Source organism: Zonotrichia leucophrys, chromosome 3, assembly GCF_028769735.1.
Source record: "Zonotrichia leucophrys gambelii isolate GWCS_2022_RI chromosome 3, RI_Zleu_2.0, whole genome shotgun sequence".
Lineage (NCBI taxonomy): Eukaryota > Metazoa > Chordata > Aves > Passeriformes > Passerellidae > Zonotrichia > Zonotrichia leucophrys.
Window position 1 is genome coordinate 24,076,564 of NC_088172.1, and position 27,046 is coordinate 24,103,609.

A 27,046-nucleotide genomic window follows, 5' to 3' on the forward strand; every position below is an offset into this window, starting at 1 on the left:
TTCCCTTCAGCATGGTGTGGATATGTTGCTATTTGTGGTGTTCAAACTGTGCCCAGCTTGGAGTTACGAATTTTGTTCTTCATTAAAGCACAAAGAGAACTTTTGTCATAATTTCTAAGTTCCTCTATGCTTTGCTCTCTAGAGCATTTTATTTTGAATAGCAGTCATTCAGACATAACTGAATGCAACTGGTGTAAAATGGAAAACAGTAATGTAATATATCAAAACTTACAGCATTACAATCTTATATTTTATTTTTATTTTGCTTTTAGTTAAACTTTATGTATGTGTAAGGACTGCTTGTCCCCCCACTCCCAGTCCTGCCCCAATAACTGTTTTCTTCAAAATATACCATCTACCATTGTTTTGGAAAAGACTCCCCCAAAATGATTTAAGATGCCTCAAGATGTACTTCTTTTTGCTTTCTTAATTTGTTGTAGTTCCAGTGTGCCTCTTGGTATGACTCTGGTTCTTAACTTGCAGGTCAGTCTAGCATCTCTTGTAGATTACTATCCCACTTAAATTACATAAGTGTATCTGTCTGTTCTGATGTGTCATACACAGACATCTATTTGATTTTCTTTCTTCAATTCCCTCCTGAGTGTTTTGCATCACTTACTTTTCATAAGTATGTAACTAAAATACTATATACAAAATTTACTGCTACTACAAAATTGACTGCTTTATTAAATTTAACACATCAAATTTCCAGTCATTACAGCATCTAGATGCTTTATTACTGCAGGAAAACAATAAGTGCAAATAAGAACTTTCATTTATCGGCTATGATTGCATTACATTTTGTTAGTGACTTGTTTTATCTCCTTGTAATGAGTGCCATTGCTCATTTTCTTCTTATGGGAACTTTTGGAAAGTGTATTAAAACATGTTAGAAACTTAATAACATATCAATGATGTATGATGTAGTGAAAGCAGTGCTGAGAAGGGACAGTCTGTTGTATAATGCCTTGTGATCTCTCCTGAAAACTTCAAATGGCAGGTTTCAATCAAATAAACAGAATATTTTTTTATCCCGGACTAACATTCCCACCCACGTACTAAGATCACATTAAAATCTCAGTATCCCGGTAAGCCACAGACAGCTTGTAAATAAGTACCAACATTTGTTTGCTTTTGTTCCATAGAGATTTTTTTTTGAACTGAATAATAATTCTTTCTCCATTTCTGAAATCTAAAAGACCATTAAATAAACCAGTCAATAAAAAAGATATGTAGAAAGAAAGTAAAAGCCCCTAAAACTATATTTGATATAATTCTTTTTGTCTGTGTGATTTGATATTAAGACCCTGATAAACTGAATATATAATATCATTATTGTAGAGTAGCAACAATAATATAGTAATTTTTTTTAAGTAATGTGATGTCTGAATATCCTGCTTCAACACTTTTGCTGACTACTAGAGAAACAATGTTTTGGTGAGAGCTATTCGATTTACAGAACAGCAAATCAAGAACTGGAAGGTCTGCTGTATTTATTTTGCAGTTTTTTAGATGCCCTTAAAATGTTAGTGCTGGAGCTCAGAAGAACAGTATGGTGAAGGATTGTCTGGCTCAACATACTGATTTATTATTCATTTATTAATAAATTGATTGACAAAAGACATAATTCATACAATAAATACCAACATTAGAAAGCAATTTGTGAGGTCTTCATAATATAGGTATGAAAATTCATCCATACTATTAGTGAGGGCTTTGACATTTCTTCCCCCTGTAAATCATTTCCTTCTGTAAGTGTAGCCTTAGTTGAAAATGAGCAAGCTGCTCAGCAATACTTGTACACTCAGATTGGTGATTCGCTCTAGATTTAAGTACCTGTTTCAAGAGCAATATATTCCTCTTAATTTATGCAAAATGGAGCCTGGAATGTTTTTGCTTTGTTATTTTTCAGTAAAGACATTTATGATATTCTACTGCCATACCATGGCATTCTTATTTATGGCGTTTCGTTATAAATTTGTATTTTCCTCAAAAAGGAAGCATGCAATCTTACTTCTCCATTTCATTTTTTCTTAGCATTACTTCATCTGGAAAATAAAGGCATGCATTGTAACACTGCTAACATTGTCTACCTACTGGATTTGATACCTAACTCTTTGAAAACATAAATGTGATAAAACATATATGAAAATGTATAAACTCTGAAAGACAACAAGTGTGACAAAGACTTTAACAGTTGCAATCAAACAGCCTGGTAAAAGCTGTTTGATTTCAGATAAATTCAGTGATTTGTTTAGAGGTATTTTTTTAGAGGTATGTGTAATAGAAATATCAGTATGTCCAAGTTTGCTATAGATAAGGTATTATGGTTTTATAAACTGCTGAACTACTGAACTACTTTGGTACATGTAGATTTTCTGCTGGCTCAAATGCGAGTCTGCTTTGACCTGCATAGGTGGCTTTTAAAACAGGGATTATTTCAGATAAGATTCAGACTACCTGTACTACAAGTTTAAGTCTCTTCAAGGACTTCTGACACACTGGCATTATACTTTATGCTTCAAGAATATAGAAATGGTTGCAAGGCAAATGCGAAGTAGATGATGTATCCCATGCTACTAAAACCATGATCCACTGAGAAAGAGAACTTTAATTTTCAATTATTTTCTTTTACAGGTCATACATATGGGATGGGTAAATGAGAGGCTTGAAGGAACTGATTCATCTCAGCTCTACAAATTCAAGTTTCTGGCCCTGAAGGGTTCATCCTTCTACATTTTCAGCACTCCACCGGTAAAAAAATTGATATTTCTGTATCAGTTTCATTGTAAATGGAAACCTGTTTGTTACGTCTGGGTTTGTTTTCCTTTATCAAGCAAAGTTTTCAGCTGAGATTTCAATGTAAATTAAAGTCACAGATGCCACTGAATTTCAATAAACTGTAGATATTTAACATCTTTCAAGATCCTCTGAAAAGTTTGCTGTATGTTTTGTTTTTGAAGTTGTCAAGGTCAGGTTTTATTTTGGTTGGTGAGGCCTAATATTTCTTCCTTTATTTATTCTAAGGTATTTTGTAGATGTAATGAGTTAGTAGTTACTCTGCTTTCTGAAAGACAAGATGCATCATGAAATAAGCCATCTATACTATTGGATGATACTCATGGATTTTTCACACAAGCAAGGGAACAAATGCTAAGTGTACAGTTTGGACAAGTCTTGCTTTGATCATTTATATACCTCATTACAAGAATTCTGTTTCACAACAGGTGCCTTATAAAATATTTTTCTAAAAATTAATTTAGAAGGGTGAAATGTAAATGAGCTGTAGAATTCCAAAAATGTTTAAAAACTACCTATACTTACCACATTTAATCCTTTATTTTTTCTCCAGAAAACCTTTCCCTTAAACAAATGATAAAAGAATAAAATGTGGACTTAGCATGAAATTTCAATTATACAACTTGCCTACAGTTTTGCTCAGAAGGTATCCCAGTTTTGTCTACTGGTCCGAAGAAAATTTGATCCTTTATATGTGTACTCTCCGCAGTATGCACCATTGGGAAGTGCATACTTTTCAAGTTATTTGAGAACCTCGATAAAATGCAATAAGTAAAATTTCCCCCTCTCTAGATTGAAATTATTAATCCAATGATTCCAATTAATTTCAAACATTCTAAAATGGCCAATAGTCTTCTTTTTTAAATGAGACAACACGTGGGAAAAGCAGAGGGATTCCCCCTCTGAAAATTGAGGGTTTCATATGTTAAGCCAAGGAACTAAAATTTGATACAATTACTACAATACAATTAAAATGTAGTATCCAGAAATATTAAACAAATAAATAACACACCAAAGGAATTATATTCCTCTCTAAAGTTAAATTATTGTCTTCAGACCTGTTTCTAAGACACATTTTTGATATAGTTAAAATTGTACATATATACAGTACTAATTTGGGATAAACTACTTCATTTTCCATTTTCAGCAATATACTAAGAACAGGCAAGTGGGGATGACTGGTAGTAGAAATTACATGATAGAATCTATTATCCTTTTACAAATTTTTGTTGTAGGATCCTTGGCTTTCAAAACATGAACCAAGGGCATCCCTTTGATCAATGTGTTGTGTCACCTCAATACTATGATGCACCAGTAAATGTGAAAGAGTCTATAAATCATAAAACTTGTTGACTGGTTTTCTTGCTCTTTTAATATTCCCCAGATGTCTCTCATCAAGGGAAAAACCCCCCAAAACTAAAGGCCAAATTCACAGTTTTCAGCAACCTCCTATGTGGAGACTTCAAACCTGGATCTAAAGCTTTGAAGCTGATTATCATTCTCCTGAGGCCACCTCCAGCCCTGGCTTTTGTTGATGTCCTTCCCTGCAGGGCAGCAGGGCCAGTCTTGGGCCCCACAGCCCTGCCCAGCCATGGTCCCACAACCCAGGGCCACCCAGGGGCCCATGTCCAGCCCAGCCTCGGCCTGTCACTGCTCCCAGGGACACGGCTGGTGCCTGAGCTGGGGCTGGCCCTGTCCCCTTGGCTGCCCTGCTCCTGCCTGGGCCCTGCTAGGAGGGAGGCCACCACTTCAGAGCAGCCCATGTGGCAGTGGTTTCTTCCTGGGGCTAAAGCAGAGCTAAGACGGCCCTGTTTGAGCTGATGCTGAGCAGGGCTGGTGCAGCCTTTCCATTCTCTCTGCTCACCCAACAAACTGCCTGGGACTGGGACAGGCTGGGGGGGACAGAGCCAGGACAGCTGATTTACATAGAACAAAAGGGATATCCTGTACCATGAAACATTATGCTTAGCAATAAAAAATGAGGATGTGATCTTCAAAAGTAGCCTTTGATTGGAGAATGGCTAGGCGTTGCTCTGCTTGGGGTGAGCAGTGTGCGATTGTCTTTGCATTAACTGATTTCTTCCCCTTTCCATCACTTATTAAACTGCTTCTTGCTGTTTACTTGTAGCTTGTTACTGCTACTACCAAGTAATATATTAACTGTCTTCTTGCCCCATGCATTTTCTTGATTTTGCTCTTCCTATTGTCTCTCCCATCCCATAGCAGGGGACTGGGGAGTTAGTGAGGGGTTGGGTGGGTGTTTGGCTGTGTGACAAGGTCAATCCACTGCAGGACCATGAGTCAGGACCTGCCTGGCAGGGACCCTGCCCTGACAGACCCTGGACAGCTCCCGTGGCACTGGTTCTGTGCCACGTGTCCCAGCTCTGTAGCTGGAATCACTGGTACTCCCAGAAAACAGTATATAAAGCTCTTTCACTGCTTTTAGAGATATTAGATGCTAATGCTCTTACCATTGCTCTACTGAGGCTTGGGTTTTTTACTATTTTAAGCAAGAAGAAAAAAAAAATTGTTCAATCACAAAAATACAAATGTTTCAACTTACTTTTCTTTAGAAGATACAAATTTAACACATTTTATTTCAGAGATGTTGCTATTGTTATTTGTATTCTAAATCAGTTGCATATCAGTGTATCAATATAGTGCGCACAGAGCAGAGGACCTAAAAATTCTAAACTTATCTTTATCCATAATTTTACAACTGCTTGTAAAAGGATGTAGTACAATTTCCACTCTTTTTCTATTTCATTGTGTGTAAAAGATGACATGATTGTAAATACAGCTGCTCATTTTCATAAGAATGGAAAACATAGTTATATATGAGCAAAATTAAAGAAAATTGTGGAAAATAGTGGATACTTTACTATGAAATAATTCACTACGACAAGTAATATTCTATTTATATGCTACTTCTACAATATATCAGATGGTGATTCCAGAAATGTAGAGGCTTCACCACAGTAGTAAATATCGAGAATCATGTGATTAACAGAGAACGGTCATTTTGCATCCCTGAAGTGGCTCATCTGATTGTATTTAAAATTTTACAGATTTCATTTACACACTGCTATATTAGAAATGTGACCCATTTATAAAAACTGAATATCTGAAAAACACCACTGAACCAATAGAAATTATTCTTGTGTAATTTTTAATATACAAGCAGTACTTTATTACATTCTAAAAGCATCTATAAAATTCCTGTCAATTTTCAGATATTGGAAAAGTTCTAAATTCATCTCCCAGAAGAAACTGAGGAAAAAATATTCTAAATTATCATTCAAAATCAAAATATATTTTATATCATTGAAAATTTCTAGAAAATAATGTTTTTATGAAATATGGGCTACATGGAAGGGAGATTTCTACTGTTTGATTTTTTTATGTTTCCCTTATAGTTCATTATGATTTTTACATTAAAGTATTCAAGTAGCCATAACCTTAGATCTGTTATGTAACGCTTAATTGCAAAACTATCTTTTTTAATGTGATTAAATAAATAGCACTGATGTGATTATACATGAAGGCAGCTAGACAGTCACTGAATGGGCTGCTTATAATTTTAAGAAAAGAACAAATAGAAGAATATTGTGAAAGTATCAGAAATAGTTCCACATTTGACAGTATAGAGAAGCTTGCACAATGTAATTAAGACAAGCAGTGTTTTTAATGCTGTCATGTAAGTTCTAAATGCTAAAAATAATCTTAAAAAAATTCTTGGTTTTTTTGGTTTGTGTTTTTTTATTTTTTTTTCCCTTAAGGAGCGAAAAGACCAGTGAAATTAATTACTCTTTACCTAGAAGTATTTCATCTTCTCCTTAGACCTTTTCAGTACTTCTAGGCAGGTTGGATGATTCTGCTGAATTCTCAGATAATACAGCCTTTGCTGAATTCCAGTAACAAATATTATCAGCACTTTAACTTTTTTTCCTCTACATTTATTCAAATATTTTTAATATTTTTGGGGTCTCTGGAGACTTCTAGAATCAAATTCTGTGTTCAGAGAAAGTCCAAGAATATGTTATGTTAATTTGATTTCAGTTATTTTTGAAGTATGATTCTCTTTTACATTCACGCCATATTTCTTTATTTAGTGGTGATCTCTGAGCAGGCATGAAAGCCTTTCATGCCTATTGACAGTTCTTGGCTTCTTTTCTCTGCCTCTGTTGAGGTCAGGATTGAAGGCACTCGAGATTATATTTTGTGTTCAGACTTAGGTGTTTATTTTTTCTTATCTATGTTACAGTCTCACAGGCAGTAAGTTCTGCAGTATTTCACTAACAAGGTGCAAAATGGCTAACTATCATTTCTTACAAGGTCTTTTAAGGCTAACCTATCCAATTAAAGAAATGGCACCTAAATTATCTTCAACTTTAACCCAATAACCAATCACTCAAAGTCCGCAATGCAGACTTCTCTGTCCAATTACAAAATACCACCCAAACCCATGCAGAAGAAGGAAGAAGGTAAAGTAGAAGGACCAGCCTCTGCCCTAAAACCTCCATCTTTCTCCATATATATTATTATATTCTGAAACCTTAAACTCTTAAATTTTACACCCTGTGATGTTACACACTTCTCATCAAACTACACACCTGTAATCTCAGTGCTATCAATCAGTTTTGGAAGCCTCCTCCACAGCCTCAGGTCAAAGGCAGGGCTCTCTTGGGAGTCAGAGTCTGTCAGCACAGAAAGTCTAAAAATCTCACATCCAGAACTCCAACACCCATGTTATAATTCCAGAATTCTCTTATAGGGAGTAATTTTATGAGCTAATTGTTTACTGTGTGTGTCAAAATGAGTTTAACTTCATTGTTTTCTCTCTATTTTAAATAATAACTTTTTAAAGAAAAGCCAATTATTAATTCACATATTTAAAGGTAAGTATATTTGGAATTTAAGTTTGAACTGATGATAAGATCACCTGGTCTATGTAAAGCTAGATTTTTTCAGTTTGTTTATTTTCAGAACTCCACTGTAATGCCTGTTTTTAAACCATGAGGAAATTGCAGAAACTCATGCTAAAATAAAAAGTATTTCTTGCAACACTTGGAACTTTTGTAACTCTATATACCTATTTTAGTCTCTCATAAGAGACTTAGAATTGTAATTTCAGATTCCTATTTTTTGTAACCCTGTTTGGTCTTATTATCTTTCTGATCAGCTCAGTGTTACCTGTGAGTTTACAAATGTCTTAGTTTTGCAACGTTTGCAATGTTTTGCAGTGTATTAATCCTGAAAGGATTAATATAGCTAAATGTCTACAGAACCAATTACTCAACACATACTACACTGGGTTAGCTATGGAAGTGGTCTGCCAATAATATAGATAACAACATTCAGTTCCTCTTGGTCATAAATTCATATAGTAGATGAACATGAATTAAAGCAGAAACTTACTGAATGCTAATTGAAACTCTCATGCAATTTGACACTATTCCTGAAGCTGTCTGAACTAAATTCATATGAATGCAAGCATGTCTCATTGAGTCATCTATTCTAAATGGAGCTGTTTGAAATGTTTTGTCAAATGCTTCATAAAAAATAGTAACACTGTCATGCCAAGAAATTGCAATGTATGGAATACCTGCAGGAACAATTCCAAGGGGAAATAATGAGGAAAAACTACTTTATTGACTAAGAAATATACTTGGGTGTCTCATTTATCTTAGGTACTTGTTACCCAGTTATTACATGTGTGATGATGGATAACCTGCAATAAACTGGAACATTCTTTAAAACAAATGAAGGATATCACAGTTTTCATGAACTTTCCTGATTATTTCCAGGTTTTCTTCTTGACTAGGACTGTATGGTTATTTGTGGGGTTTTAAAAGTAAAGCAGTCTGTAACAGTAACATTTTAAACTTCGACATGCTATGATAGTGCTGATAAAACTATAAATAATGTCAGCTGTGTGTTTAGATTCTAGTATTCCTTTCTAATATGTTTATTTTGCCTCCTTAAAATTCCTCTCAACATGCTTTTTTATGTTCTGAGCACCTTGCACACAGTGGTTTTCAGACTGTTTCACTCTCTAAGTATGGCAACCTTTCTCTGACAGACACAGGTAAAGAAAACCTTGGCTTATACAGGTGACAGCAGCTGTCACTATCACTGTATGCCTCTGCTGAAAAAGTCATATGAGGTTACACAGCATCAAAAGATGAAAGAGATGTGTGGAATAATGGGAAGAAATCTGAAGTACTCAGAGTAAATTTAATGGCACAGCAGTGTCACCTTCATCCATCATTTATAGTGCAAAGATCCCCAACAGTTAAAATTAATCTTCAGGAATCAAAACAAATGATATGAGCAAACGAAAGTCCATTCATATCTCAACAGGTTTCAGGTCATAGCCTATGTCACCAAAGCCAGTGGCATAAACAGCAAATGAATCAGTGCTTATGCTTCTATGTCTAGCCACTTAGAGCAAAAAAGGGTTCTCCTGCTGTTAACTGAGATGGAAAATATCCTTTCCCTTTGAAAAATTCAAGACCAAATAATGAACTAGCCTCCATTCTACTCTAAACCTTATTTTGAAGAAGCATGAATATCCCTTAAGAGTATCAACAGTAATGGGCCAAAACATGTATTATTTAATTATTTTCTTTTCAAAACAGCCATCAAAGTACAAAGTATTTTTCTGGACATAAGAGTAATCAAAGACCTGCAGTGCTTACTCTATTGTGAGCCTGTTAAAATGTACATTTCTCCGTGAATTAACTTTATAAGTGCTTTGTTTCAGTTGTTTCAAAACTTAGGTTATTTCTTATTTGTGCAATATATAAATTGTAAAAATCAAATAAAATATTGAATGGACTTACAAAAAAATAAGTAGAAATGGAAACCTAAAAAATAGAAAGATATGTCTTTAAAAATTGCTGCCTTTTTATAAAGGGATGGGAGGACAAGTTAGTACCTAGAATTTATTTACATTTCCTTTCTAAACCAGCTGACGTCAGATTTAAATTTGAAAAAGTTTAAGTAGTACTATGTGCTTTTATCATGTAGCTTTAAAATTACCTGTATGTAATGTTTTGAGCTTTAATTTTTGAAACATTTCTCATAGTAAAATAAAGTGCGCAATCTGTTTTATATATTCTAGTGGATGTATTGTGTTAAAGTGATGTTTGCCATTTGATTGTTATGATATAGAAATGATGAAATGGAGAATCCTAGAATGTGAGTCCCTCTATATCCTGAAAAGATGTGGGGCTAGAATTTCTAGAGTTCTTCAGTCCCATTTCAGTCGGTGATTCATAATATCTAAATTTAATAATCCAAAAAAACTAATCTACACCTGAGAGAAGTTGGGAGAAGTTGTTAGATTTAGTTCTTAATAATTAGATTATTAAGAATTAATTCAGATTATAAGATTAGAAGGAAACTAACACCAAGTTCACATTACTCCTCTAAAGGACACTGAAGTTACATTTCATAACTAACAGAAGTCCCACTAGAGTCCTGTAAGTGTTGTACTGGTTTGGAATCTCATCAAGTTATTGCAATTCTCTTTAACAGCTTAGAATTTTAAGACACTTGAAAATTAAACATTAAATAAATTCTAAAATAACCAAAACATGTTGATATCTCCATGCAAATCATCAGGAGAAATACTAAATTTTTTGAAGGTGAATTATGTGCTACTGTGAACACAGAGAAAAATAATCTGTGATTGAAAATGTTTGACAGAAAAGGTTTTGTTTATGTCAATTATTTTAATTTTTTAATTTATTCTTTCTGCTTTCTTCCTTTTGGTTGGGATGTGGGAATAGGACAAAGCTGTATAAGCCCTAGAATTTTAAATTATTCAAGATAATATTAAAGTTACCAAAATACTTATTTCCATATGCCAAAAGCCTCAGAGGTGCAACCTAGTCAAATCCTTCATCTATCTATGCAGCCATTCCTGTGCATTCCCCAAGAGCTAGGATTTTGCACTAAAACATATAAGAAAAATGATGCATATTCCCATTGAATTTTTCCTATGTGTGAGTTCTTTTTTTCTTTTTTTCTTTTTTCTTGAACAATATAGGCTGGGTACTGTTTTTAAGAGAAAACAGATTATCTCATCATATCATTAAGTAGAATTTTAGTAAAAACTACAGTCATTCTTGCTATTTAGATTTTAACAGCCTGTCATGTGAACAGGATTAGGTAATGAAATCAAAAGGAAAGAAAATATAGGTGTTTTCATATTATTGAGCACGCAGTTGATATTTTCCTTGATTTTAAATATTGCAGTCACATAGCCTTTTCCAGTTTTAGAATAAATATTGAGTTATTGCCTCTCTAGTGCATGTAAATTCAAAACTGAATTTTGGAATACATCTTGATGTATTGGTTGTAAGATTTTTTTCATATTTAGACATGAAGCTGAATGACTTTGTGTTTGAGACCGAGTTCTCTGTGTTAGCATCTTGAGAAATAAAATTGCTTATGTAACTAACCACAGAGATTACAAAGACATTTCCATCATACTAGGAAAAGAAGAAGTAAATTATTTAACACGTTTTAATTCCTGTTTCTGTAAAAATTTAATACTATTTGCAGTCTTTTCTAAATGCTGGATATTAAATGTAGTGATGTGCCTGTATTTAAAAGATCCAGTAGAATAATGATGGGTGAAATCTTTTCATTTTTTTTTTCATCTAAACATGATTTTCAAATAAAAAATGTGTTAATAATTTTTTTTTTATATATTATAGGTGAGCACACTAGACTGGGTACGAGCTGAAAAAATCTATAACCTCTGTGAGGTTCTATTTAAAATTCACAAGGTAGGTTTCCCAACGATTCCAGTGATTTTATTTAGTAAAGTTAACCTTTTCCTGTTGATGATAAGCTCAAATTAATCTCAACTAGGAATAACTAGTATTCAAATAGTTCATTTGTTGTTATAAAAAGCTATTTTCTATTGCTAAGGCATTAGCTGTGGAAGTATAAGAAAATATGGAAAAGGGGGTAAGCTCCAAGTGAACAAGTTACTAACATGTTTTCTTATTGAAGAAAGTTTTCAGTACTAGAGCTGAATATGATACTTCAATATGAAATATCAGTGAGACACACTGCTAAGCATAATGATATTAGTTTTTTCTTAGTGGGTCAGATTTTCAAGCAAACATGATAAAAAATGTTCTTGCTGTAATTCTTGATCCATATAAAGATATTTTCATTTTTGAAATTAAAAATATAAAATTATTTCCTTGTTGTATCATATGTATTGATTGTTGTATCAAGTATTGTAGTGTTTTTTCTTTATAAAGGGCAGCATGTCATGTTTGTTTCCCATAGAATTAATTTTCTTCCCCCAACTAGAAAAACTCCATGTTTTCTGTCTAGCTTGTTCCAATTAAAGATTTGCATAAAAATATTAGCATGTTATGGAAATAATTGGCTTATGGAATATATTGTCTAATAAAATGCATCAGATAGATTAATTTTGTTCTCCAACAAAAACAAAACCTTTTCAGGTGAGATAAGGCTACTGTGAGAGCCTATTTGCCTAGGAGAGTAAAGAATATTTTCACACAAAAAAAACCTATCTTTTCAGATAAAATAGTATTTCAGTGAAAAATTAAAGCTCACCTTTAGTTCTCACCAGCTGCTGCCCTTCTCTGCTGTTTCTCTTTGACCACACACTGATGTGGTGGAAAAGGCAGGTTGTTGCTGTTACCTGTAACAGATCCTGCACTGAAGCAAAAGTGCTTAAGGTTTTTGATTTGGTGTTTTTGGGGGTTGTTTGGTTTGCTTTGGTTTGGGGTGTGTAGGGGTTTTTTTAGTGTTGTAGGAAATTTTTTATTTGTTGGGGGCTTTTTTCTGATGCAGGTTATTCAGGGCATGGGAAGGAAGTGTTTTGGCCATGCCATGCCAGGAAAACAGTAGTCCTGGAGTTCAGGACTAGAGCTCAGCTCCAGAGGCACAGGAGCAGAGCCATATTCTTGTAGTCATGGCATTATTTTTGTGTGACCATGTCTCCATATGGGCAAATTCAGGTCCTTCCCATCCCTAACACACCAACAAAAAGTAGATCTTCTGTCACAGATCATTTATTTAGTCTCCTTTATATTTTTTATAATTTTACTTTTGGCTCATAAATAAGTCAGACACCAATTAGATATATAGACATTAAGCCTTTTGGGAAGATTTTCCTGTGGCTTGGGTTTTGCTTTTGATTTTTGTCCTATAAGTGTTAGTGCTAAAACTCAGTTGTTCCTGGAATATTATGGTAATTTCAAGGATTCTGCAACTTCTGCAATACTTTTTCATTAAGAAAAAGAAGTTGGGAAATAAACTACTCATGGTTCAACTCTTTAATATTCTTGACATTTTAATAAATGAATGCTTAATTGCCAGACTTCATTAATAAGTAAGCTAAAGTGCAAAAGCTCGAATTGAACTCCTTAACCTCTTTTCTGTTGATTCTTTGGTATAAATGACAATGAGGCAAACAGAACAAATCCAAAAAATTGTAAGAGATTAAGGTTTCTGCATTAGATATGATAGGCTTATGTTGTAAAAGCTGCCATTTGGGGAGGGGGTTCTTAAGGATTTTCAGAGGCTGGTTAGAACTAGTGCAAAACTGTGGGAGAGTGTGTTTTATATCTTCTCACAAAATATAGATTTTAAGGAGAAGTGTTCTTGTTACACACATAATTGTAAACTTCTCATCTATGTCTATTATGATGCAAGAGTTAAACAGGGAAAATATCAATCCGATATGAAACTTAAATTTTAAAAAAGAATGTTTGATATATTTTAGATTTGGATGTATGTATACATAAATATAAATACACAAATATGTGAATTAAAATTCATATATATAATATGCCTTTGCATTTTTCTGTTCATTTGGTGGTAACAGCCAGATTATTTGAAATGTAATGCCTTGCATTGCATGTGTTTATTCTTATAGCTTGCCTCATAATTCAAACTCTTACTGTGATCCTGTACATTTTTAAAAGTCATTTGTCTTGAGAAGATTTTATTTTCTTTTATTGTCTGGTATTTTCACATGAAAATTTTAAAAAAATGCTAATATAGTAGTCTAAAAGCCAGGATATGCAGCACTGAGTCTTGAAGCACATGTAATATCTGTCACTCCATAGCTGCTGAACACCAGAATATATGCAGGAATTTTGTTCAGCTTCCTTTTTGACAGTGCAAAGGAGTGTTGTAAAATAACAGAGCTTCATAAAGTCTGTTTTCTCCTCAGGTAGTAGCAGGGCCAATTTTGACAACACAGTGCTTTGTACCCTAGTGGCAATATGTGGTGCTCCCTAGATGCCCCATGAATCATTGCTACTTATTTTGGGGTTTTAGTTTTTTCTGCCCCATGATATCAGAGAGAAATGGGGATAGGGAAGGATTCTATCTGAAAAACAGAAAAGTAAAGATATGTGTAATTTGGAAATTCAAGCGGTGGAAGTACTTAGATGTATAAGTTGTAGCTTTTTTATTTAGTTTTATTTTCCTCTATATTTATGTTAATCAATGAAGTCTTAAAATATTAGGGAAGTTTCTTGTATTAATTTGTTTACATTTACAAAATATTGTATTGCAGGTATATTTTTTTATTATGAAAGTTTAATGTACATTTTCTCTGCTTTATCTTGAAGGTGATGGCCAGGATCTTGTTTCAGTCTCCTTGTAGTTACAGAACAGCGTTGACAGCTATTGGAGGACATTCCCTTGTTGTCATTTTTAGAATTAGCCCTGGGGTGCTTGATAAATTACTGCATTCCTTGGGGTTTCACATATTGGAATCCAAGTAGAATGGAGTAATTATAGTCTCCTGTAGAGCTGGTATATAGCTCCTGGAATTTATTGAAACATTCAGGGTTTCCTTCTTTTTTCACTGTAAGCAATGTATTTGTACAAACTCCCTTTAAAATATAGATGTATTCCTTAGGTAATTTTGACAGTATTTTGGAACTGCAGGAGTAGCTTGGATTAAAAGATAGGGAATAAAGCAAATAACAAGCAAAGAGAGAAGCTGTCTTTGACATAATTATTTAACTCCTAGAACATTTCTTCAACACAATTGTTGACATAATGGCGTAGTATATCCAAGTACCCATCACTTACGGAAGACAGTGTTGCTTCAATTCTTTGGTTTTGCCAGATGAAGAATCACATACTGAAACATATCTTTCAGCTCTGGCTTGCTGATGATTGCTGGCTACAAGCAAACTTGTATTTAGGTATTCACCAGGACTTTGATCTTGAAGACCAGAGGCCGTATTGTTTCAGTGTCATGGTTGGGCATGGCAAGAGCCACTATTTCAACGTAGAGCTGGGCAGTGAATTGGCAGTGTGGGAGAAATCATTCCAAAGAGCAATTTTCTTGGAAGTTCAAAGAACAGGGGTAAGTAGTGAACAATTTAAGTAATTTAATCTGCAAAATAAGTATAAAATATTTTGAATTATTTGTATGTTTAATAATTTCATTCAATTGATGTTCTCCATGACCAAGGATCTGAGTACATTTAATACAATGAAGACTTCTGAAAGCTTCATCATCACATCAATATTTTTTCTGTCAATGACTGTGTAATACCAGTCAATGAGCATGTTTTGACAGATTGAAAATTGAAAGTAATAATTTGTAAGTTCACCTTGATTATTAAAAACTGGAAATTAATATATTTTAGCACAGGAAAACTCTCAGGAGTTTATTTAGTCCAACTTGAACATTTTCTTCCTGAAAGCTAATTTTCTTCTCACATAAGGTAAATATGATAGTTTACATAATGCTTCTGTATTCAAAGAAATATTTTGCTCTTGTATTGTCAGTTGTGAATTGGGATTGTCCTTGTTAACATTGGAAGAGTTTGAAGACAGTATAAAAGTGAAAATAAGTTTGTAATAGTCGTGAATTCTCAAAATTAAACAGCAGATTTTCACTTTCTGCTGGCTAGTAAATCTAGATCCATATTCTCAAGTGAACCAGACGAATGTTGTGGGAGTGTATTCATTGAGACTATAGACCTCCTCCAATAAAAATATATTTGCACAGTTTAACACAAATGCAAACTTGATTTGGTGTGCTCAGGTTTCCAGTGCCCTGTGAGCCTCCTAAAGACATTTGAAACACTGAGAACAGTGGATCTCACCACTGTATTAACACGACTTCCAAGGAGCAGGAGTCCTATTGCAGGTGGCTAATCAGCTTGTCTAAATTTCCAGATCTCTGGGATTCTAAACAGGTTTCTCGGTTCTTACAAGGTGCTTAATTAGAACCCTTCTATTTGTCTCTTTGGACTGATGAAGGAACAAAAAGATTTTGTAACAGTTCTAAGTGCTGAATTCCTGAGAAGGAATGCAGTTCTTCAGGAAAATATTGATCCTTATATATATTATCCATATAAAGCCAGACAACATGATTGAAATTAAGTATAACAAGCGTGCAGATTTGCTGGCTCTTTATCTGATTAAACTTCTGAATATTTATTGTTAAATCTCAAAGCTTGCTTTTCCTTTACATCTTTAAAATTAAGGAATGATGCTTTGCTTATGGAATGATCTTTTGTCATGTGAATCAGTCATCTAGACTCATTTCACACAAAATACATTAAATTTCCTGCAGCTGTGGTTTAACCTATCTGAAACCTCCAGGAAAGTAATTAAAATAAAATCTTGATTACAGTGCTCAAGTCTCCCCATGTGTTTCCTATGTCTTCATTTTCTCTCACATAGTAGGATACATCCAAATTTACTGTAAACTACCATATCAGTAGAGTTCAGAGTACTATGGTCAGTCTCCAGCAGTGAAAAGTCTTTTTACTGCACTATTTTCTTTCTCCATTCAAAGCATAAATTCTGTTGTGAGTGCCTTTCTTTTCAGAACGATGTCAAGAGCAGCATGAATGAGGTGCAATTTAATATTACATAGAATATTTCAAGTCCCAGAAAAAGAACTGACATTCCAGTACCCAGAAAATTCAAGCTTTTCACTGGTATGTCAGTGTGTAAAAGTTCTTTCTTTTGGAGAATTTTGGAAATTATTCTTTATTCATAAATGATTGGGCAAGATTCATGGCAGCTGTTGGATTGCATTGTGCCATTTCAACTATTCTTTTTTAAATGGAGCTTGGTCCTGTTTGATATTGAGTGTAGTTAGGATCTTGCCTATGAGTTTTTGTTAACCCCTTCCTGTACATACCCTATGTATTTGGTGTTTCTATAATAAGAGCTGTACTTCTGAGAAGATTCTGTCCTTACACAGTCTATGAAGAGAAATGCTAAGGTGCAGTGCTCCTTTTGAATTTTATCTGCTGGTGTTGTGTCTTTTTTTTTACAATTCTTTTGAAAATGGCAGCAGCAGTAGATGACAGAAAGAATGCAATAAAGCAGGAAGAAACACCCCTCACAATATTGCTCCCCTTTTAGCTATCTTAAATCCCTATTTCTAGCTGCAATTGTTTACAAAAATTTTACCAAGAAACTCTGAAATTCAGTGACCCTAGTGAAATTAATCTATTTGCAGACAATGATAACAAACAAACAGATGTTGAATCTATGTACTAGAAGTACATGGGGTTTTTCCTAGAAAAACTACTGTAGTTGCTGATGGCATAACTTGGATAGATGAGGGCAATAAAAATGCAGGAGAAGTGAGGCAGAAAGGCAATTGAAAGAGAGAAAAAGTGTTGTTGAAAAGTATTTCCATGAGGCTGGTAATAGTCAGCATTGCAATAGTAGAAGATAGGCAATGAAATCCTCTCAGTCATATACTGAAGTTAAATTACCTCCTGCAATTCCCAGCATGAATACTTGTTTCACCTGGAACATCCTAAACAGTGCAAGATAAATAAATGATGCTCATATTAGGTAATTTTTCTTTTCTTTTTTTTTTTTCCCAAGATTTTTATGGTGCAGAAAATCTTCAAAAATAAGAGACTGGTACATTTTCCAGAGCTCTTACTAATTCTTTGACCCTTCAGCTTGGTCTTGTCAATAGCATAGGATATTATTCCACATTGTTTTCAATTATGTCTTTTTTAAATTTCTAAATCAGTATTCTTGCTTTGCCTCAGACTAGTTTTTCCAAAGGAAATTATTTTGACTCATCTGAGTCTTGGATATGGTTATTAAATTAATGCAGAAATATCTCAAAGGGATGATTTGGATCAGTTGTGTTCAGTAGGAGGATGGAGGAGAATACTGGAATAGTGGACAGAGGAAAGAGTGACAGTAATGTATTTTACCATCAGCTGTAGAAAAATTGGACCAACAGTTTTGTCATGTTGAAACCTTGTACATGTAAGCTTTGTTTGATTGCTGGAAGAGGACAGAGGAGAGGAATCTTCTTTACAAATGAAAGAAGTATCAGGAGACTGAAAAAAAAACATGCAATGGGAAAATAATCTACCACAGCGTTTCTAAGGTACCTGTGGTGGGTATATAGTGATAAGACATGGATGCATACTCTCCTCACTAGCAATTCTAACACAAAAGAAAGTTTTCCCTTCATACTTGCAGCTGTGATGAATATGCTGCAAGTTCTCTCCAATCCTCACACAGCTGAATAACCTACTGTATTGAAACCATTTTTGTTGCTTGGACAAAATATGTGTTTCATGTGAGTTACTCCAAGGATTAAAATAGGCTGGATCCCATTCAGTTATAACAGAATAAGCAAGAAGTTTTGGTGCCTCATTGTTTTCCATGCTTAAAGGTAAGTACTTCTAGTTAACTTCTTTCCATTTTGTTCCATGATTCAGTGACTAATATCAACAGAGAAATAAACCCTTGAAATACAATTATTATTTATTTTTTAAGTCAGGGATATGAATATATAGAAAAAATTTAGCAGAAAAATTCATATTCCTGGAATGATACAGGCTCCTCATGTGAAGAATATACATTACTATAAATCAAAGTAACACTAATAAAATCAAATAAATAAATACTAATAAAATCAAAGTAAACAAAGCAAGCAAAGTAAACAAATGAAGATTAATGAATGTTCCAACTTATTTCAGTTAACACAATTGGAAATCCAAAATAATTTTATAATGAACATAAATGTATGATGCATTTTTCCTGTGTTTTCCCTCTTAAAATCAGTTAACATGAATCACACACTCTGTGGATGTTTTATGTTTTTGTAAGCATTTTTAATATGTCTTTATTTTCTGAGAAGTTAATACCAAACCATTCTCTATAGAAGGATTCTTGATGCTGCATATATGACTCAGAATCATTGTGACTCAGAATTGCTCTCAGACAGATAATGTCTGTTCCTGGATAAAGCAAAAATAATTATTGGGAATAATTGTGCATGCAGACCTAGAGCTTCGTTTCTATGGGATTCCCACATTAGACTCTTAATTTTATTTCTACAAATATTGTGCTGCTAAAACACCATGATGAAAATTCCTAAAAATTATATAATAGATAAGCACAATTGATAATTTTATTTTGTTTTGTTTTGTTTTGTTTTGTAAGCAACAATTAATTGCTTTTGCATATTAGTTATTCCAGCTAGTTACTGTTTTTCTCTGTGAACTTGAGTCTTCCATGCTTAAAAAAGCTGACAGACATGAGAATGACGTAGCTTACACAATGCTTAGTTCACCATCTTCCTGTTGCACTTTAACATTTCCCCCTAGACACTCTGTCTTCTTCTGGCAGATTGGTAAAAAGTACATAAGGAATCCGCAATCACGTTGTTGTTGATTAAAACCAACCAATCAACCAAAAAGTCACATAACTATTTTGAAGAAATGGTTAACTCAATAACCTTTCCTCAGCTTTATATGTCTTTGCCTTTTTGCTTGATGGACTATTTTTTATTAATTTTCTGGTCCTGCTTATCTTTGGTATCCTCTCTTCTATTCATCTTTTAAATTTCTTTATAATACTTTGTCATAGATTTTGCTGGTTCATCAGTTTGAATTAATTTCTAATGTATTCATAATATGTTCATTTGAGAAAATGAAGTTTTTTTCCATGAAAAAGATATTGTTCATTGTACAAATCCTTTCAGAATACTGTTGACAGGTGTTGATTTTCACATCTTGACTTTCTAGTAAAGATTTATGGGTTTAAATTTTTTTTATAAAACTTGTCCATGTAATGCTTCTTTCTCATCATTCCTTCTCAGCTCAGGAAATAATCAGTGCAACCTCCTCATTACAACATCTGCTTGCTGTTTGTTCTAGACCATTTCTTAATTTTAGATGCATATCTTTATTTAAAATCTTCTTAAAGGGTTAACTACAATTAATTTAAGACATAGAGAAGTGAATAAGTTCTTTCCAATTGACTTCAACAACATTTCAAGGAAACCATTTTTTTGGTCATAATTTCCCTTTAGAAGCATTCAGTTGACTATATTGTATAAAATAACAGTGTAATAGTGACTGTATGCATACATGCTACTTACTAACCAGTCACAACCAATAATTGATTCATAACATGAAAAGCAGTGTTTATATTTTAAATCACATCGTTGCTTCTATGATATGTAAAACCACATAATGATGAAAGATCAAAAAGAAAGAACTGCACAAAATTGCACTGATATTTTAAGACTTCACATTTTCACAAAATTAATGGATAAATAGCTCCCATATCTTGAGCAGCTCAAGAAAGAGCTGAAATTAATTTAGTTAGGCATTTATTCTTTGTCCACTGGAGATAACTATAAATTCCTCATGATTTCAAAATTAGGAGGCAGATGGAGAAAATCCCTTACATAGACGCTCAAATGACTTCTAAATAATTTTTTTTGTAAACTGAATTTCAATGCATATTTTATCAACATGCCTTCATATTTGCTTAATGCTGAGTGTTCAATGAGTCACCAATATAAATAGTGATGTGTGCTGGTCAGGGTTATGGATTCCTTGCATTCCCAGCGTATGGAAACCAAGCTACACGGAAATGTGGAATTAGCCCACTCTGAAACTATTTTTTTAGCATGAAAGGTACAAGTTCAATTGAAGATTTTGGATTTAGAGAAAACAGAAGAGTTTGTGATATTCATACCAAGACGGCCTACAAGAAATTCAGTTCCTGTGTCTCCTTCCTGCAACATTACACAAAATGTGCTTTCTAGTCATTCACTAGTGGCATTTTGAAATTATCTTACTACAATTCAAGTTAGATGTAATCAGAATAGATTTTAGAGACTGTGTCCCCAATGGAACTTGCTCAGAGATTAGTTGTGTTTCCACTTATCTACCACAGCTTACCTAAGTTTTCCAACTAGCTGACTCTTGAGATTCTCAGAGCTTTGACTTTCTCAGTAAGGCTGACATCAAAACAAACACACTCATTGTTTCTGGGCATCTTTGGGAATTAAGTGCAGAAATAGGAGACTAAACCACCCTCAGAGACTGAGCCAAAAGAAGTCCACTGAAATAAACAAAACCTAGCAGATATTAGGTGATCTTGATAGGAAGCAATTGTCATTTCTATGATCCATTATTGGACATTTATGATTTTACTAATTCTTCATGGTGACCTGAGAGGTTGAATAAATCATGATTGGTTGATCACAGTGTAAGCCTTGTGAGCTGCAAATACTGTATTGAATTGCAAAAATACTAAATACAGTTGGTCAGGTGTTTGGTTTTTGTTTTTTTTTAATTCTGTGATGATTGCCAAGCATATATGAAACATGAAATTATATGTAGGAGTCCCTTTAAGAATGGAAATGTCACCACATGCTAATTTCAGAATTGATTTCTGAGACAAACATTTAAGCAAAGGATATATTCTCCTTATATTCAGGCGAGATATTAAATAGCATGTAGATTAGGTGAGATTTATAGTGTCATTAAAAGATACTCTCCAGTTTGTTACAAGAAGCACTCAGTTTAATTACACAATTAAGTTTTAGATTGTTTTCATTATGCACAGAAAGCTTATTACAATTACAATTACAATTTAACTGGTCACCTTTAGAAATGGTGTTAGATTCTAATTCATTTCCACACTGATGCAAAAAACTCACCATGCTCTAACACAAAGAAAGGTTCTGAGAACCATACAGGTTAATAGTAAATATATTTTCCATAATTATTAATAATTTAACAATTCACATGACAGATGAAAATCAAACAATGCATTTATTAGAATTTTAGAACAGTGAATATACCAATTTTCAAGGCTATTGAACTCAAACTTGTTTCTATATTCTGTAATTTTGACATGATTAATATAAAATGGCCATTATTTCTGAAAATATAATGTATTCTTAAAATTACATTTATTTATATTAAAATAATAAATCTAAATATTTTTATATTACATATAATTCTTTCTAAATCCAAATATTTAGATAAAAATCATGTCATGGGAATCTAGGCTTGTTATTATTTTCCAGAGGATCTTATAGATTGGAATAAGGAAGAAACCAAAAGAGAGCTGGACAGGAACTTTTTCAAGAGCACGTAGTGATAGAACAAGTGGGAATGGCTTTAAATTGAAAGACTGCACGTTTAGGTTACATAGAATTTATTAGGAATAAATTCTGTACAGGAAGGTGGTGAGACACTGAACAGGTTGCACAGAGATGTTGTGGATGCCCCGTCCCTGAAGGAGTCCAAGGCAGGTTGGATGGGGCTCTGACGAGCCTGGTGTTCTGGAAAGTGTCCCTGCCTATGGTGAGTGGGCCCATTTTGGAACCCTTCCAACTCAAACCATTCTGTGATTCTTTTAAATCTGTCAAGAATTTACTGCGAAGAATTTACTGTCATGGAACTTCAAATCTGTAAAGTAAGATTACCTTAGAAATTTACTGTTACGGAACTTCAAATTTATAGAGTAATATTATCTTAGAATTTTGATGCTGGATTTTATGGTTTTAATTTTTGTGTTCCCTATCATTCTCCACCCACCATTTATAAGAATCAGGCAGAAGAAAATCCCAGTGAAAATGCCACTGATTCGCAACTGAATTGTGTACTCAGAAATTACTTTTGATGATATTTCTGATTAATTCCCTTCTCAACTGTGAAATTCCAGAATTTACAGATCACCAGAGAAGAAAAATATTTATTATTATGTAATAACAAACTGCATCAGAATGACATTGTTGTCTTTGCTGAGGTAAGCCAGTAGTGGTTGGTCTACTGGTTCTACTAAATCAAGCAGTGTCAGCTTGATTACTGTGTTTACCACTGAGAATCTGCCTCAGGTTTATGAAAACATGCTTGGGACATGTAGGAAACAAATAGGAAATGTAGGAAAACATGTAGGAAACTCTTAACATTGAAGTCACTGTTGATTCTTGCTTTTCCTTATGGAAAAAATGAGTTGCTGCATAACAATGAAGGTATTTCTCAGACACAGAGAGGAGGAAGCACAATCTCTTTCTGACATAAGCAAAGGCTAAAGAACACAATTTTAATTTTCCCTGCTAGAAGATAACCATTTCTTAGTTGCTACACGTAGATTTTTTCCTCCTGCATCCATTTTGCTCACTGCTTTTTCCTACAACCAGTTTAAGCCATTTTCTGTCTGTTCAGCAAAGAGGGCAGCAAGTCTTTTCTTCTGTCAGATTTACTTGAGCCATAGGTTCATATCACAGAGAGAATGCCATGGCCAAGAGTTGGCATCCACCACTGCATCATCTGTCTTGCCAAGAAATAGCTGAACCTACAGGTTCACCTCAGTCTTCCTACAGGAACACAATTCCCTGTGGAGTAAAGTTCACTTGTACATGTAATCCCAAATGTACATGTAATCCTAATATTTGAATCCTAAAATCCCACATTAATGTAATCCTAATATTTGAATGCTGGTTTAATGCTTAATCATCTCAGTGATGCTGAAAGTTTCTGAAAAGACAGCCTGCCCAGTGAGTGCTCTTCTAAGCAAACCATTTTTGCAGTTAGCTGCTATAATGTCATAAGCATTAAAAATTAAAAGTTACAAATAGATCAGATAGTTATTTCAATAAATGACCTAAAAGGAAAAGTTTCAAGTTAAGCAGTATCTTAAGCATTAAAAACATGGATGTATTAAACCCAGGTATTATTTTCTAAAGCACTGAGCTAGTCCCACTTCTACTGAAATAAATAGAAACTTTCTTTAAAATTCAGCGAAAATATAATGAGCCATCATTTGAGTCCTTTGAAAAATCTTACTTTTACTGCCAGAGTGTCTCTTGTATACATATATGCTGAACCACAAATGTGCATAAATGTTTTTAAAAAACAACTATAACCTTCTTGAAATCATCAGATGACAGTTCCATCTTTTATAAGAGAATGCACTTTTCATTATACCAGCAAGTTGTGCAAAAAAAGAGTAATTTTAGGATATTAAGATGTAATTCCTTTGGCAGCAGGAACAGCAGATCTTGAAGGAATATACAAAATTTTAAATCAGATCTCATTTGTTTAGATGAAGTGGTTTTATTTGTATTTGTCCATAATTATCAAAGTTCTGTAACCTTTTAATTGTGACATGATGAATTCCTTAAAGGTATGGGCAAATAAGTGGATCTGCTGTGGTTTTTAAGTGAAGATTATATTCATTTGATCACTCTCACTGAAATTATTTCACTGATTCTTTTTTACTGATATATGGAACAGGAATACAGCTGAGCTTTGGGAGTCTCTTTTAGACGAAATTTCTGAAAACTCTCATGCTTTTGGTGAATGATGGATTTCATTGTTGCTTCATTTTCTCGTGTATAATGTGAATTCAGAGTAACAATGCTTTTGGTGTACTTTATAAACATGTTCTGAAAGTTGTGGTTTTTTAAAAAAAAAGACTATATATAGAATATTTTATGCTAAAAACCCTTTTTTTTAGATATGAGAAAGCCAAAGCATCTACATTTTTAATTCAGTGATTCTGCTATTTCAAAGGGTTTAAAAACATTTCAGTTTAGCACTATTCATTCTATGCAGAAAGACTCTTGGAGGTTTTGCAGGCTGTGTTCAGAATTAAGGGGTTTAATTTTGCCTTCTAATACTCTTTCTATGTGTGGGGTGATATATATTTCTCAGTACAATCATAATAACTCTAGTGGCTCTTATCTTTATTTTCATACCCTGCTTGGATTTTTTTAATGCTAAAAGGGAAATTTTCAAAAATACTTTTTTTGACATATCTGGTCCCATATTAAGGCTTTTGACAAACTCTATATTTTTGTAAATACTTGGGATGCATTAAGACACCTTACTCCTGTCACTCCTCTATGATTTAGAAGCTTTTAAAAAACTGCCATATAAAGTCTTAATGCAAGAACCTGTGTTCCAAACAATTTTTTCCCTCCCTGTCACTATATCTTAAATGCTGGTGTACATTATTTTTATTTCTAATGCAGAATAAAATAACACATCATTTAGGTCCTTCTCTCTTTCATGCACTTGAGTTCCTCTGACAAGTCTTACAAAGTTCCTTTCAGTTCCTTGGCAGAAAGATGAAGAAAAATATTAAATGTAAGGTGGTGATAGATATGGTCTTAGAAGTAAAAAGAAACTAATAGAAGTGATATTTGGAGGATGCTAAAATTGTATGAGTTCAAATTGGCAATGCTGGAGTCTTCTACTCCAAAAATAAATTCCTTGGCTTCATAGTATAATTTAATTTTAATGTAAATACTTTTTCTAAGAAAAGGCAAATTTTCAAAAAGATTTTAGCATTTTTTACATTGATGTCATATTATTTCCACACAGAAGCATAGCACATTAACTTAAAGTGAGTAAGTGAATACAGCATGCAGTATGTGCACTGCATGGATATGGCTATTGCCTAAATGCTGTCTGGTTAGAATTTAGTTTTAGAAAATGTGTGTTAAATTCTATATCATGAGTATAGTGAGAAATAATGTCTGTGATCCCATTTACATGTAATAAACCCTTACAGCTCATCTTAGAGCAAATGGATATCTTTATCTATAAAATAGTTAACAGCATAGCAGGGAAAATGTATAGTTCAAGCAGGAAAGTGTAATGGTACTGCCAAGTTTCCAATTGCTTTATGGAAAATAAACAAGCGAAATAATGTACATGCCCAATTTGTATTCACTTAGACTAGAAGGTAGGTATTATTTCTGCATTTTGGCTGATTAAAAACACTAAAATTCCTGCTCATTCAACATGGCTGAGTCCAAAATTATTGAACACATTGCATATCAGTGCCATAGTTAAAGCAAAATGAGGGCTTCCTTCATGCAAGAAAATAATTACCTGCAATGTAGCCAATCACCAACTGAATTTTTGAAACTAAATCTGATGAGACTTTTGGACCAACAGCATTAGAGTTGTAAAAGTAATATCCTTTGAAATGAATATACACTGTGTCATTTTTCTGTGTTACACTTAGATGAGCAGCATCACTGAGTCTCACTTGATCCTTAGAAAATTTACTGCCATGAACTTAGGAAAAGGAGTACTGACTGAAAAGGTTGGTGCCCTGATTCTTAAAAAATTATGTGAAATGGTATTTTTTACTAAGAATCTTTGTTAATGATCTCAGAATATGCTATCTCAACTGAAAGTTATTGTTATTAATCTTGATTTTAAATAATTTTACTGTAAAACAAAAGCAAGTTGAACCCCTATTTCTTGGACAGAATACAATCCCACATCATTAAGTAACATTCAGGACTCTGTGTCTTCAAAAAATAATCCAGAGATACTACACTGGATGCCTGTGGCAGAACATGGGCAAATCCAAGCCCTCCCTCCAAAGTGTGTGATTTTCGGCTATTTGAATGGCCTGGAAAGGCCCGGGGTGGCCTTGGGGCAGCCCGCGATTCAAAGGACGAGAAGACGCTTCAGTTCTTTTCTCGGTCTCGATGTTTATTAATTGTTTATCTAAAAGATTTTCTCTCGGCCCGACAGAGGTCTGCTCAGCAGCCAGCCATGAGCACACTCCCCTCCCTCTGGGCGGTCACCTATCTTTATACTCAAAGTTACGTATACAATATTTATCATTTTTCCCCAATACTTTTCACTCTTATTGACTAGTGCACTTTTAGTAATGACTAATCTCAAAGTGCCACTATCACCACAGAAGATGGAGGAGAAGAAGAAGAAGAAGAAGGAGAAGAAGAAGAAGAAGAAGAAGGACAGGACACGCTCTAATTTCTCTATCTTACTTCTCTAAACCCCCCTGTACAAAAATCTTAAACTCTGTATTTCACTCTCTAATTAACTTGTCCCTTCACCATTCACTCCAGTGAAATCTTCTTATCTTTATACAAGTGTCGTCTCCTGTGTAAAATCAAAATCCAACTACCAAACACTTCTAG

General features: G+C 33.8%; 1 protein-coding gene across 2 annotated transcripts in view; it reads left to right on the forward strand.

Annotated features, from left to right (window-relative positions):
• SNTG2 (syntrophin gamma 2) overlaps positions 1-27,046 on the forward strand; it is a 213,345-nt gene that overhangs the window by 170,507 nt on the left and 15,792 nt on the right. For both annotated transcript variants that reach the window (XM_064710128.1, XM_064710129.1), the window contains 3 exons: positions 2,638-2,754; positions 11,529-11,600; positions 14,978-15,187. In XM_064710128.1, coding sequence (XP_064566198.1) covers positions 2,638-2,754; positions 11,529-11,600; positions 14,978-15,187 — 399 coding nt within the window. The remainder of the gene's footprint in view (positions 1-2,637; positions 2,755-11,528; positions 11,601-14,977; positions 15,188-27,046) is intronic.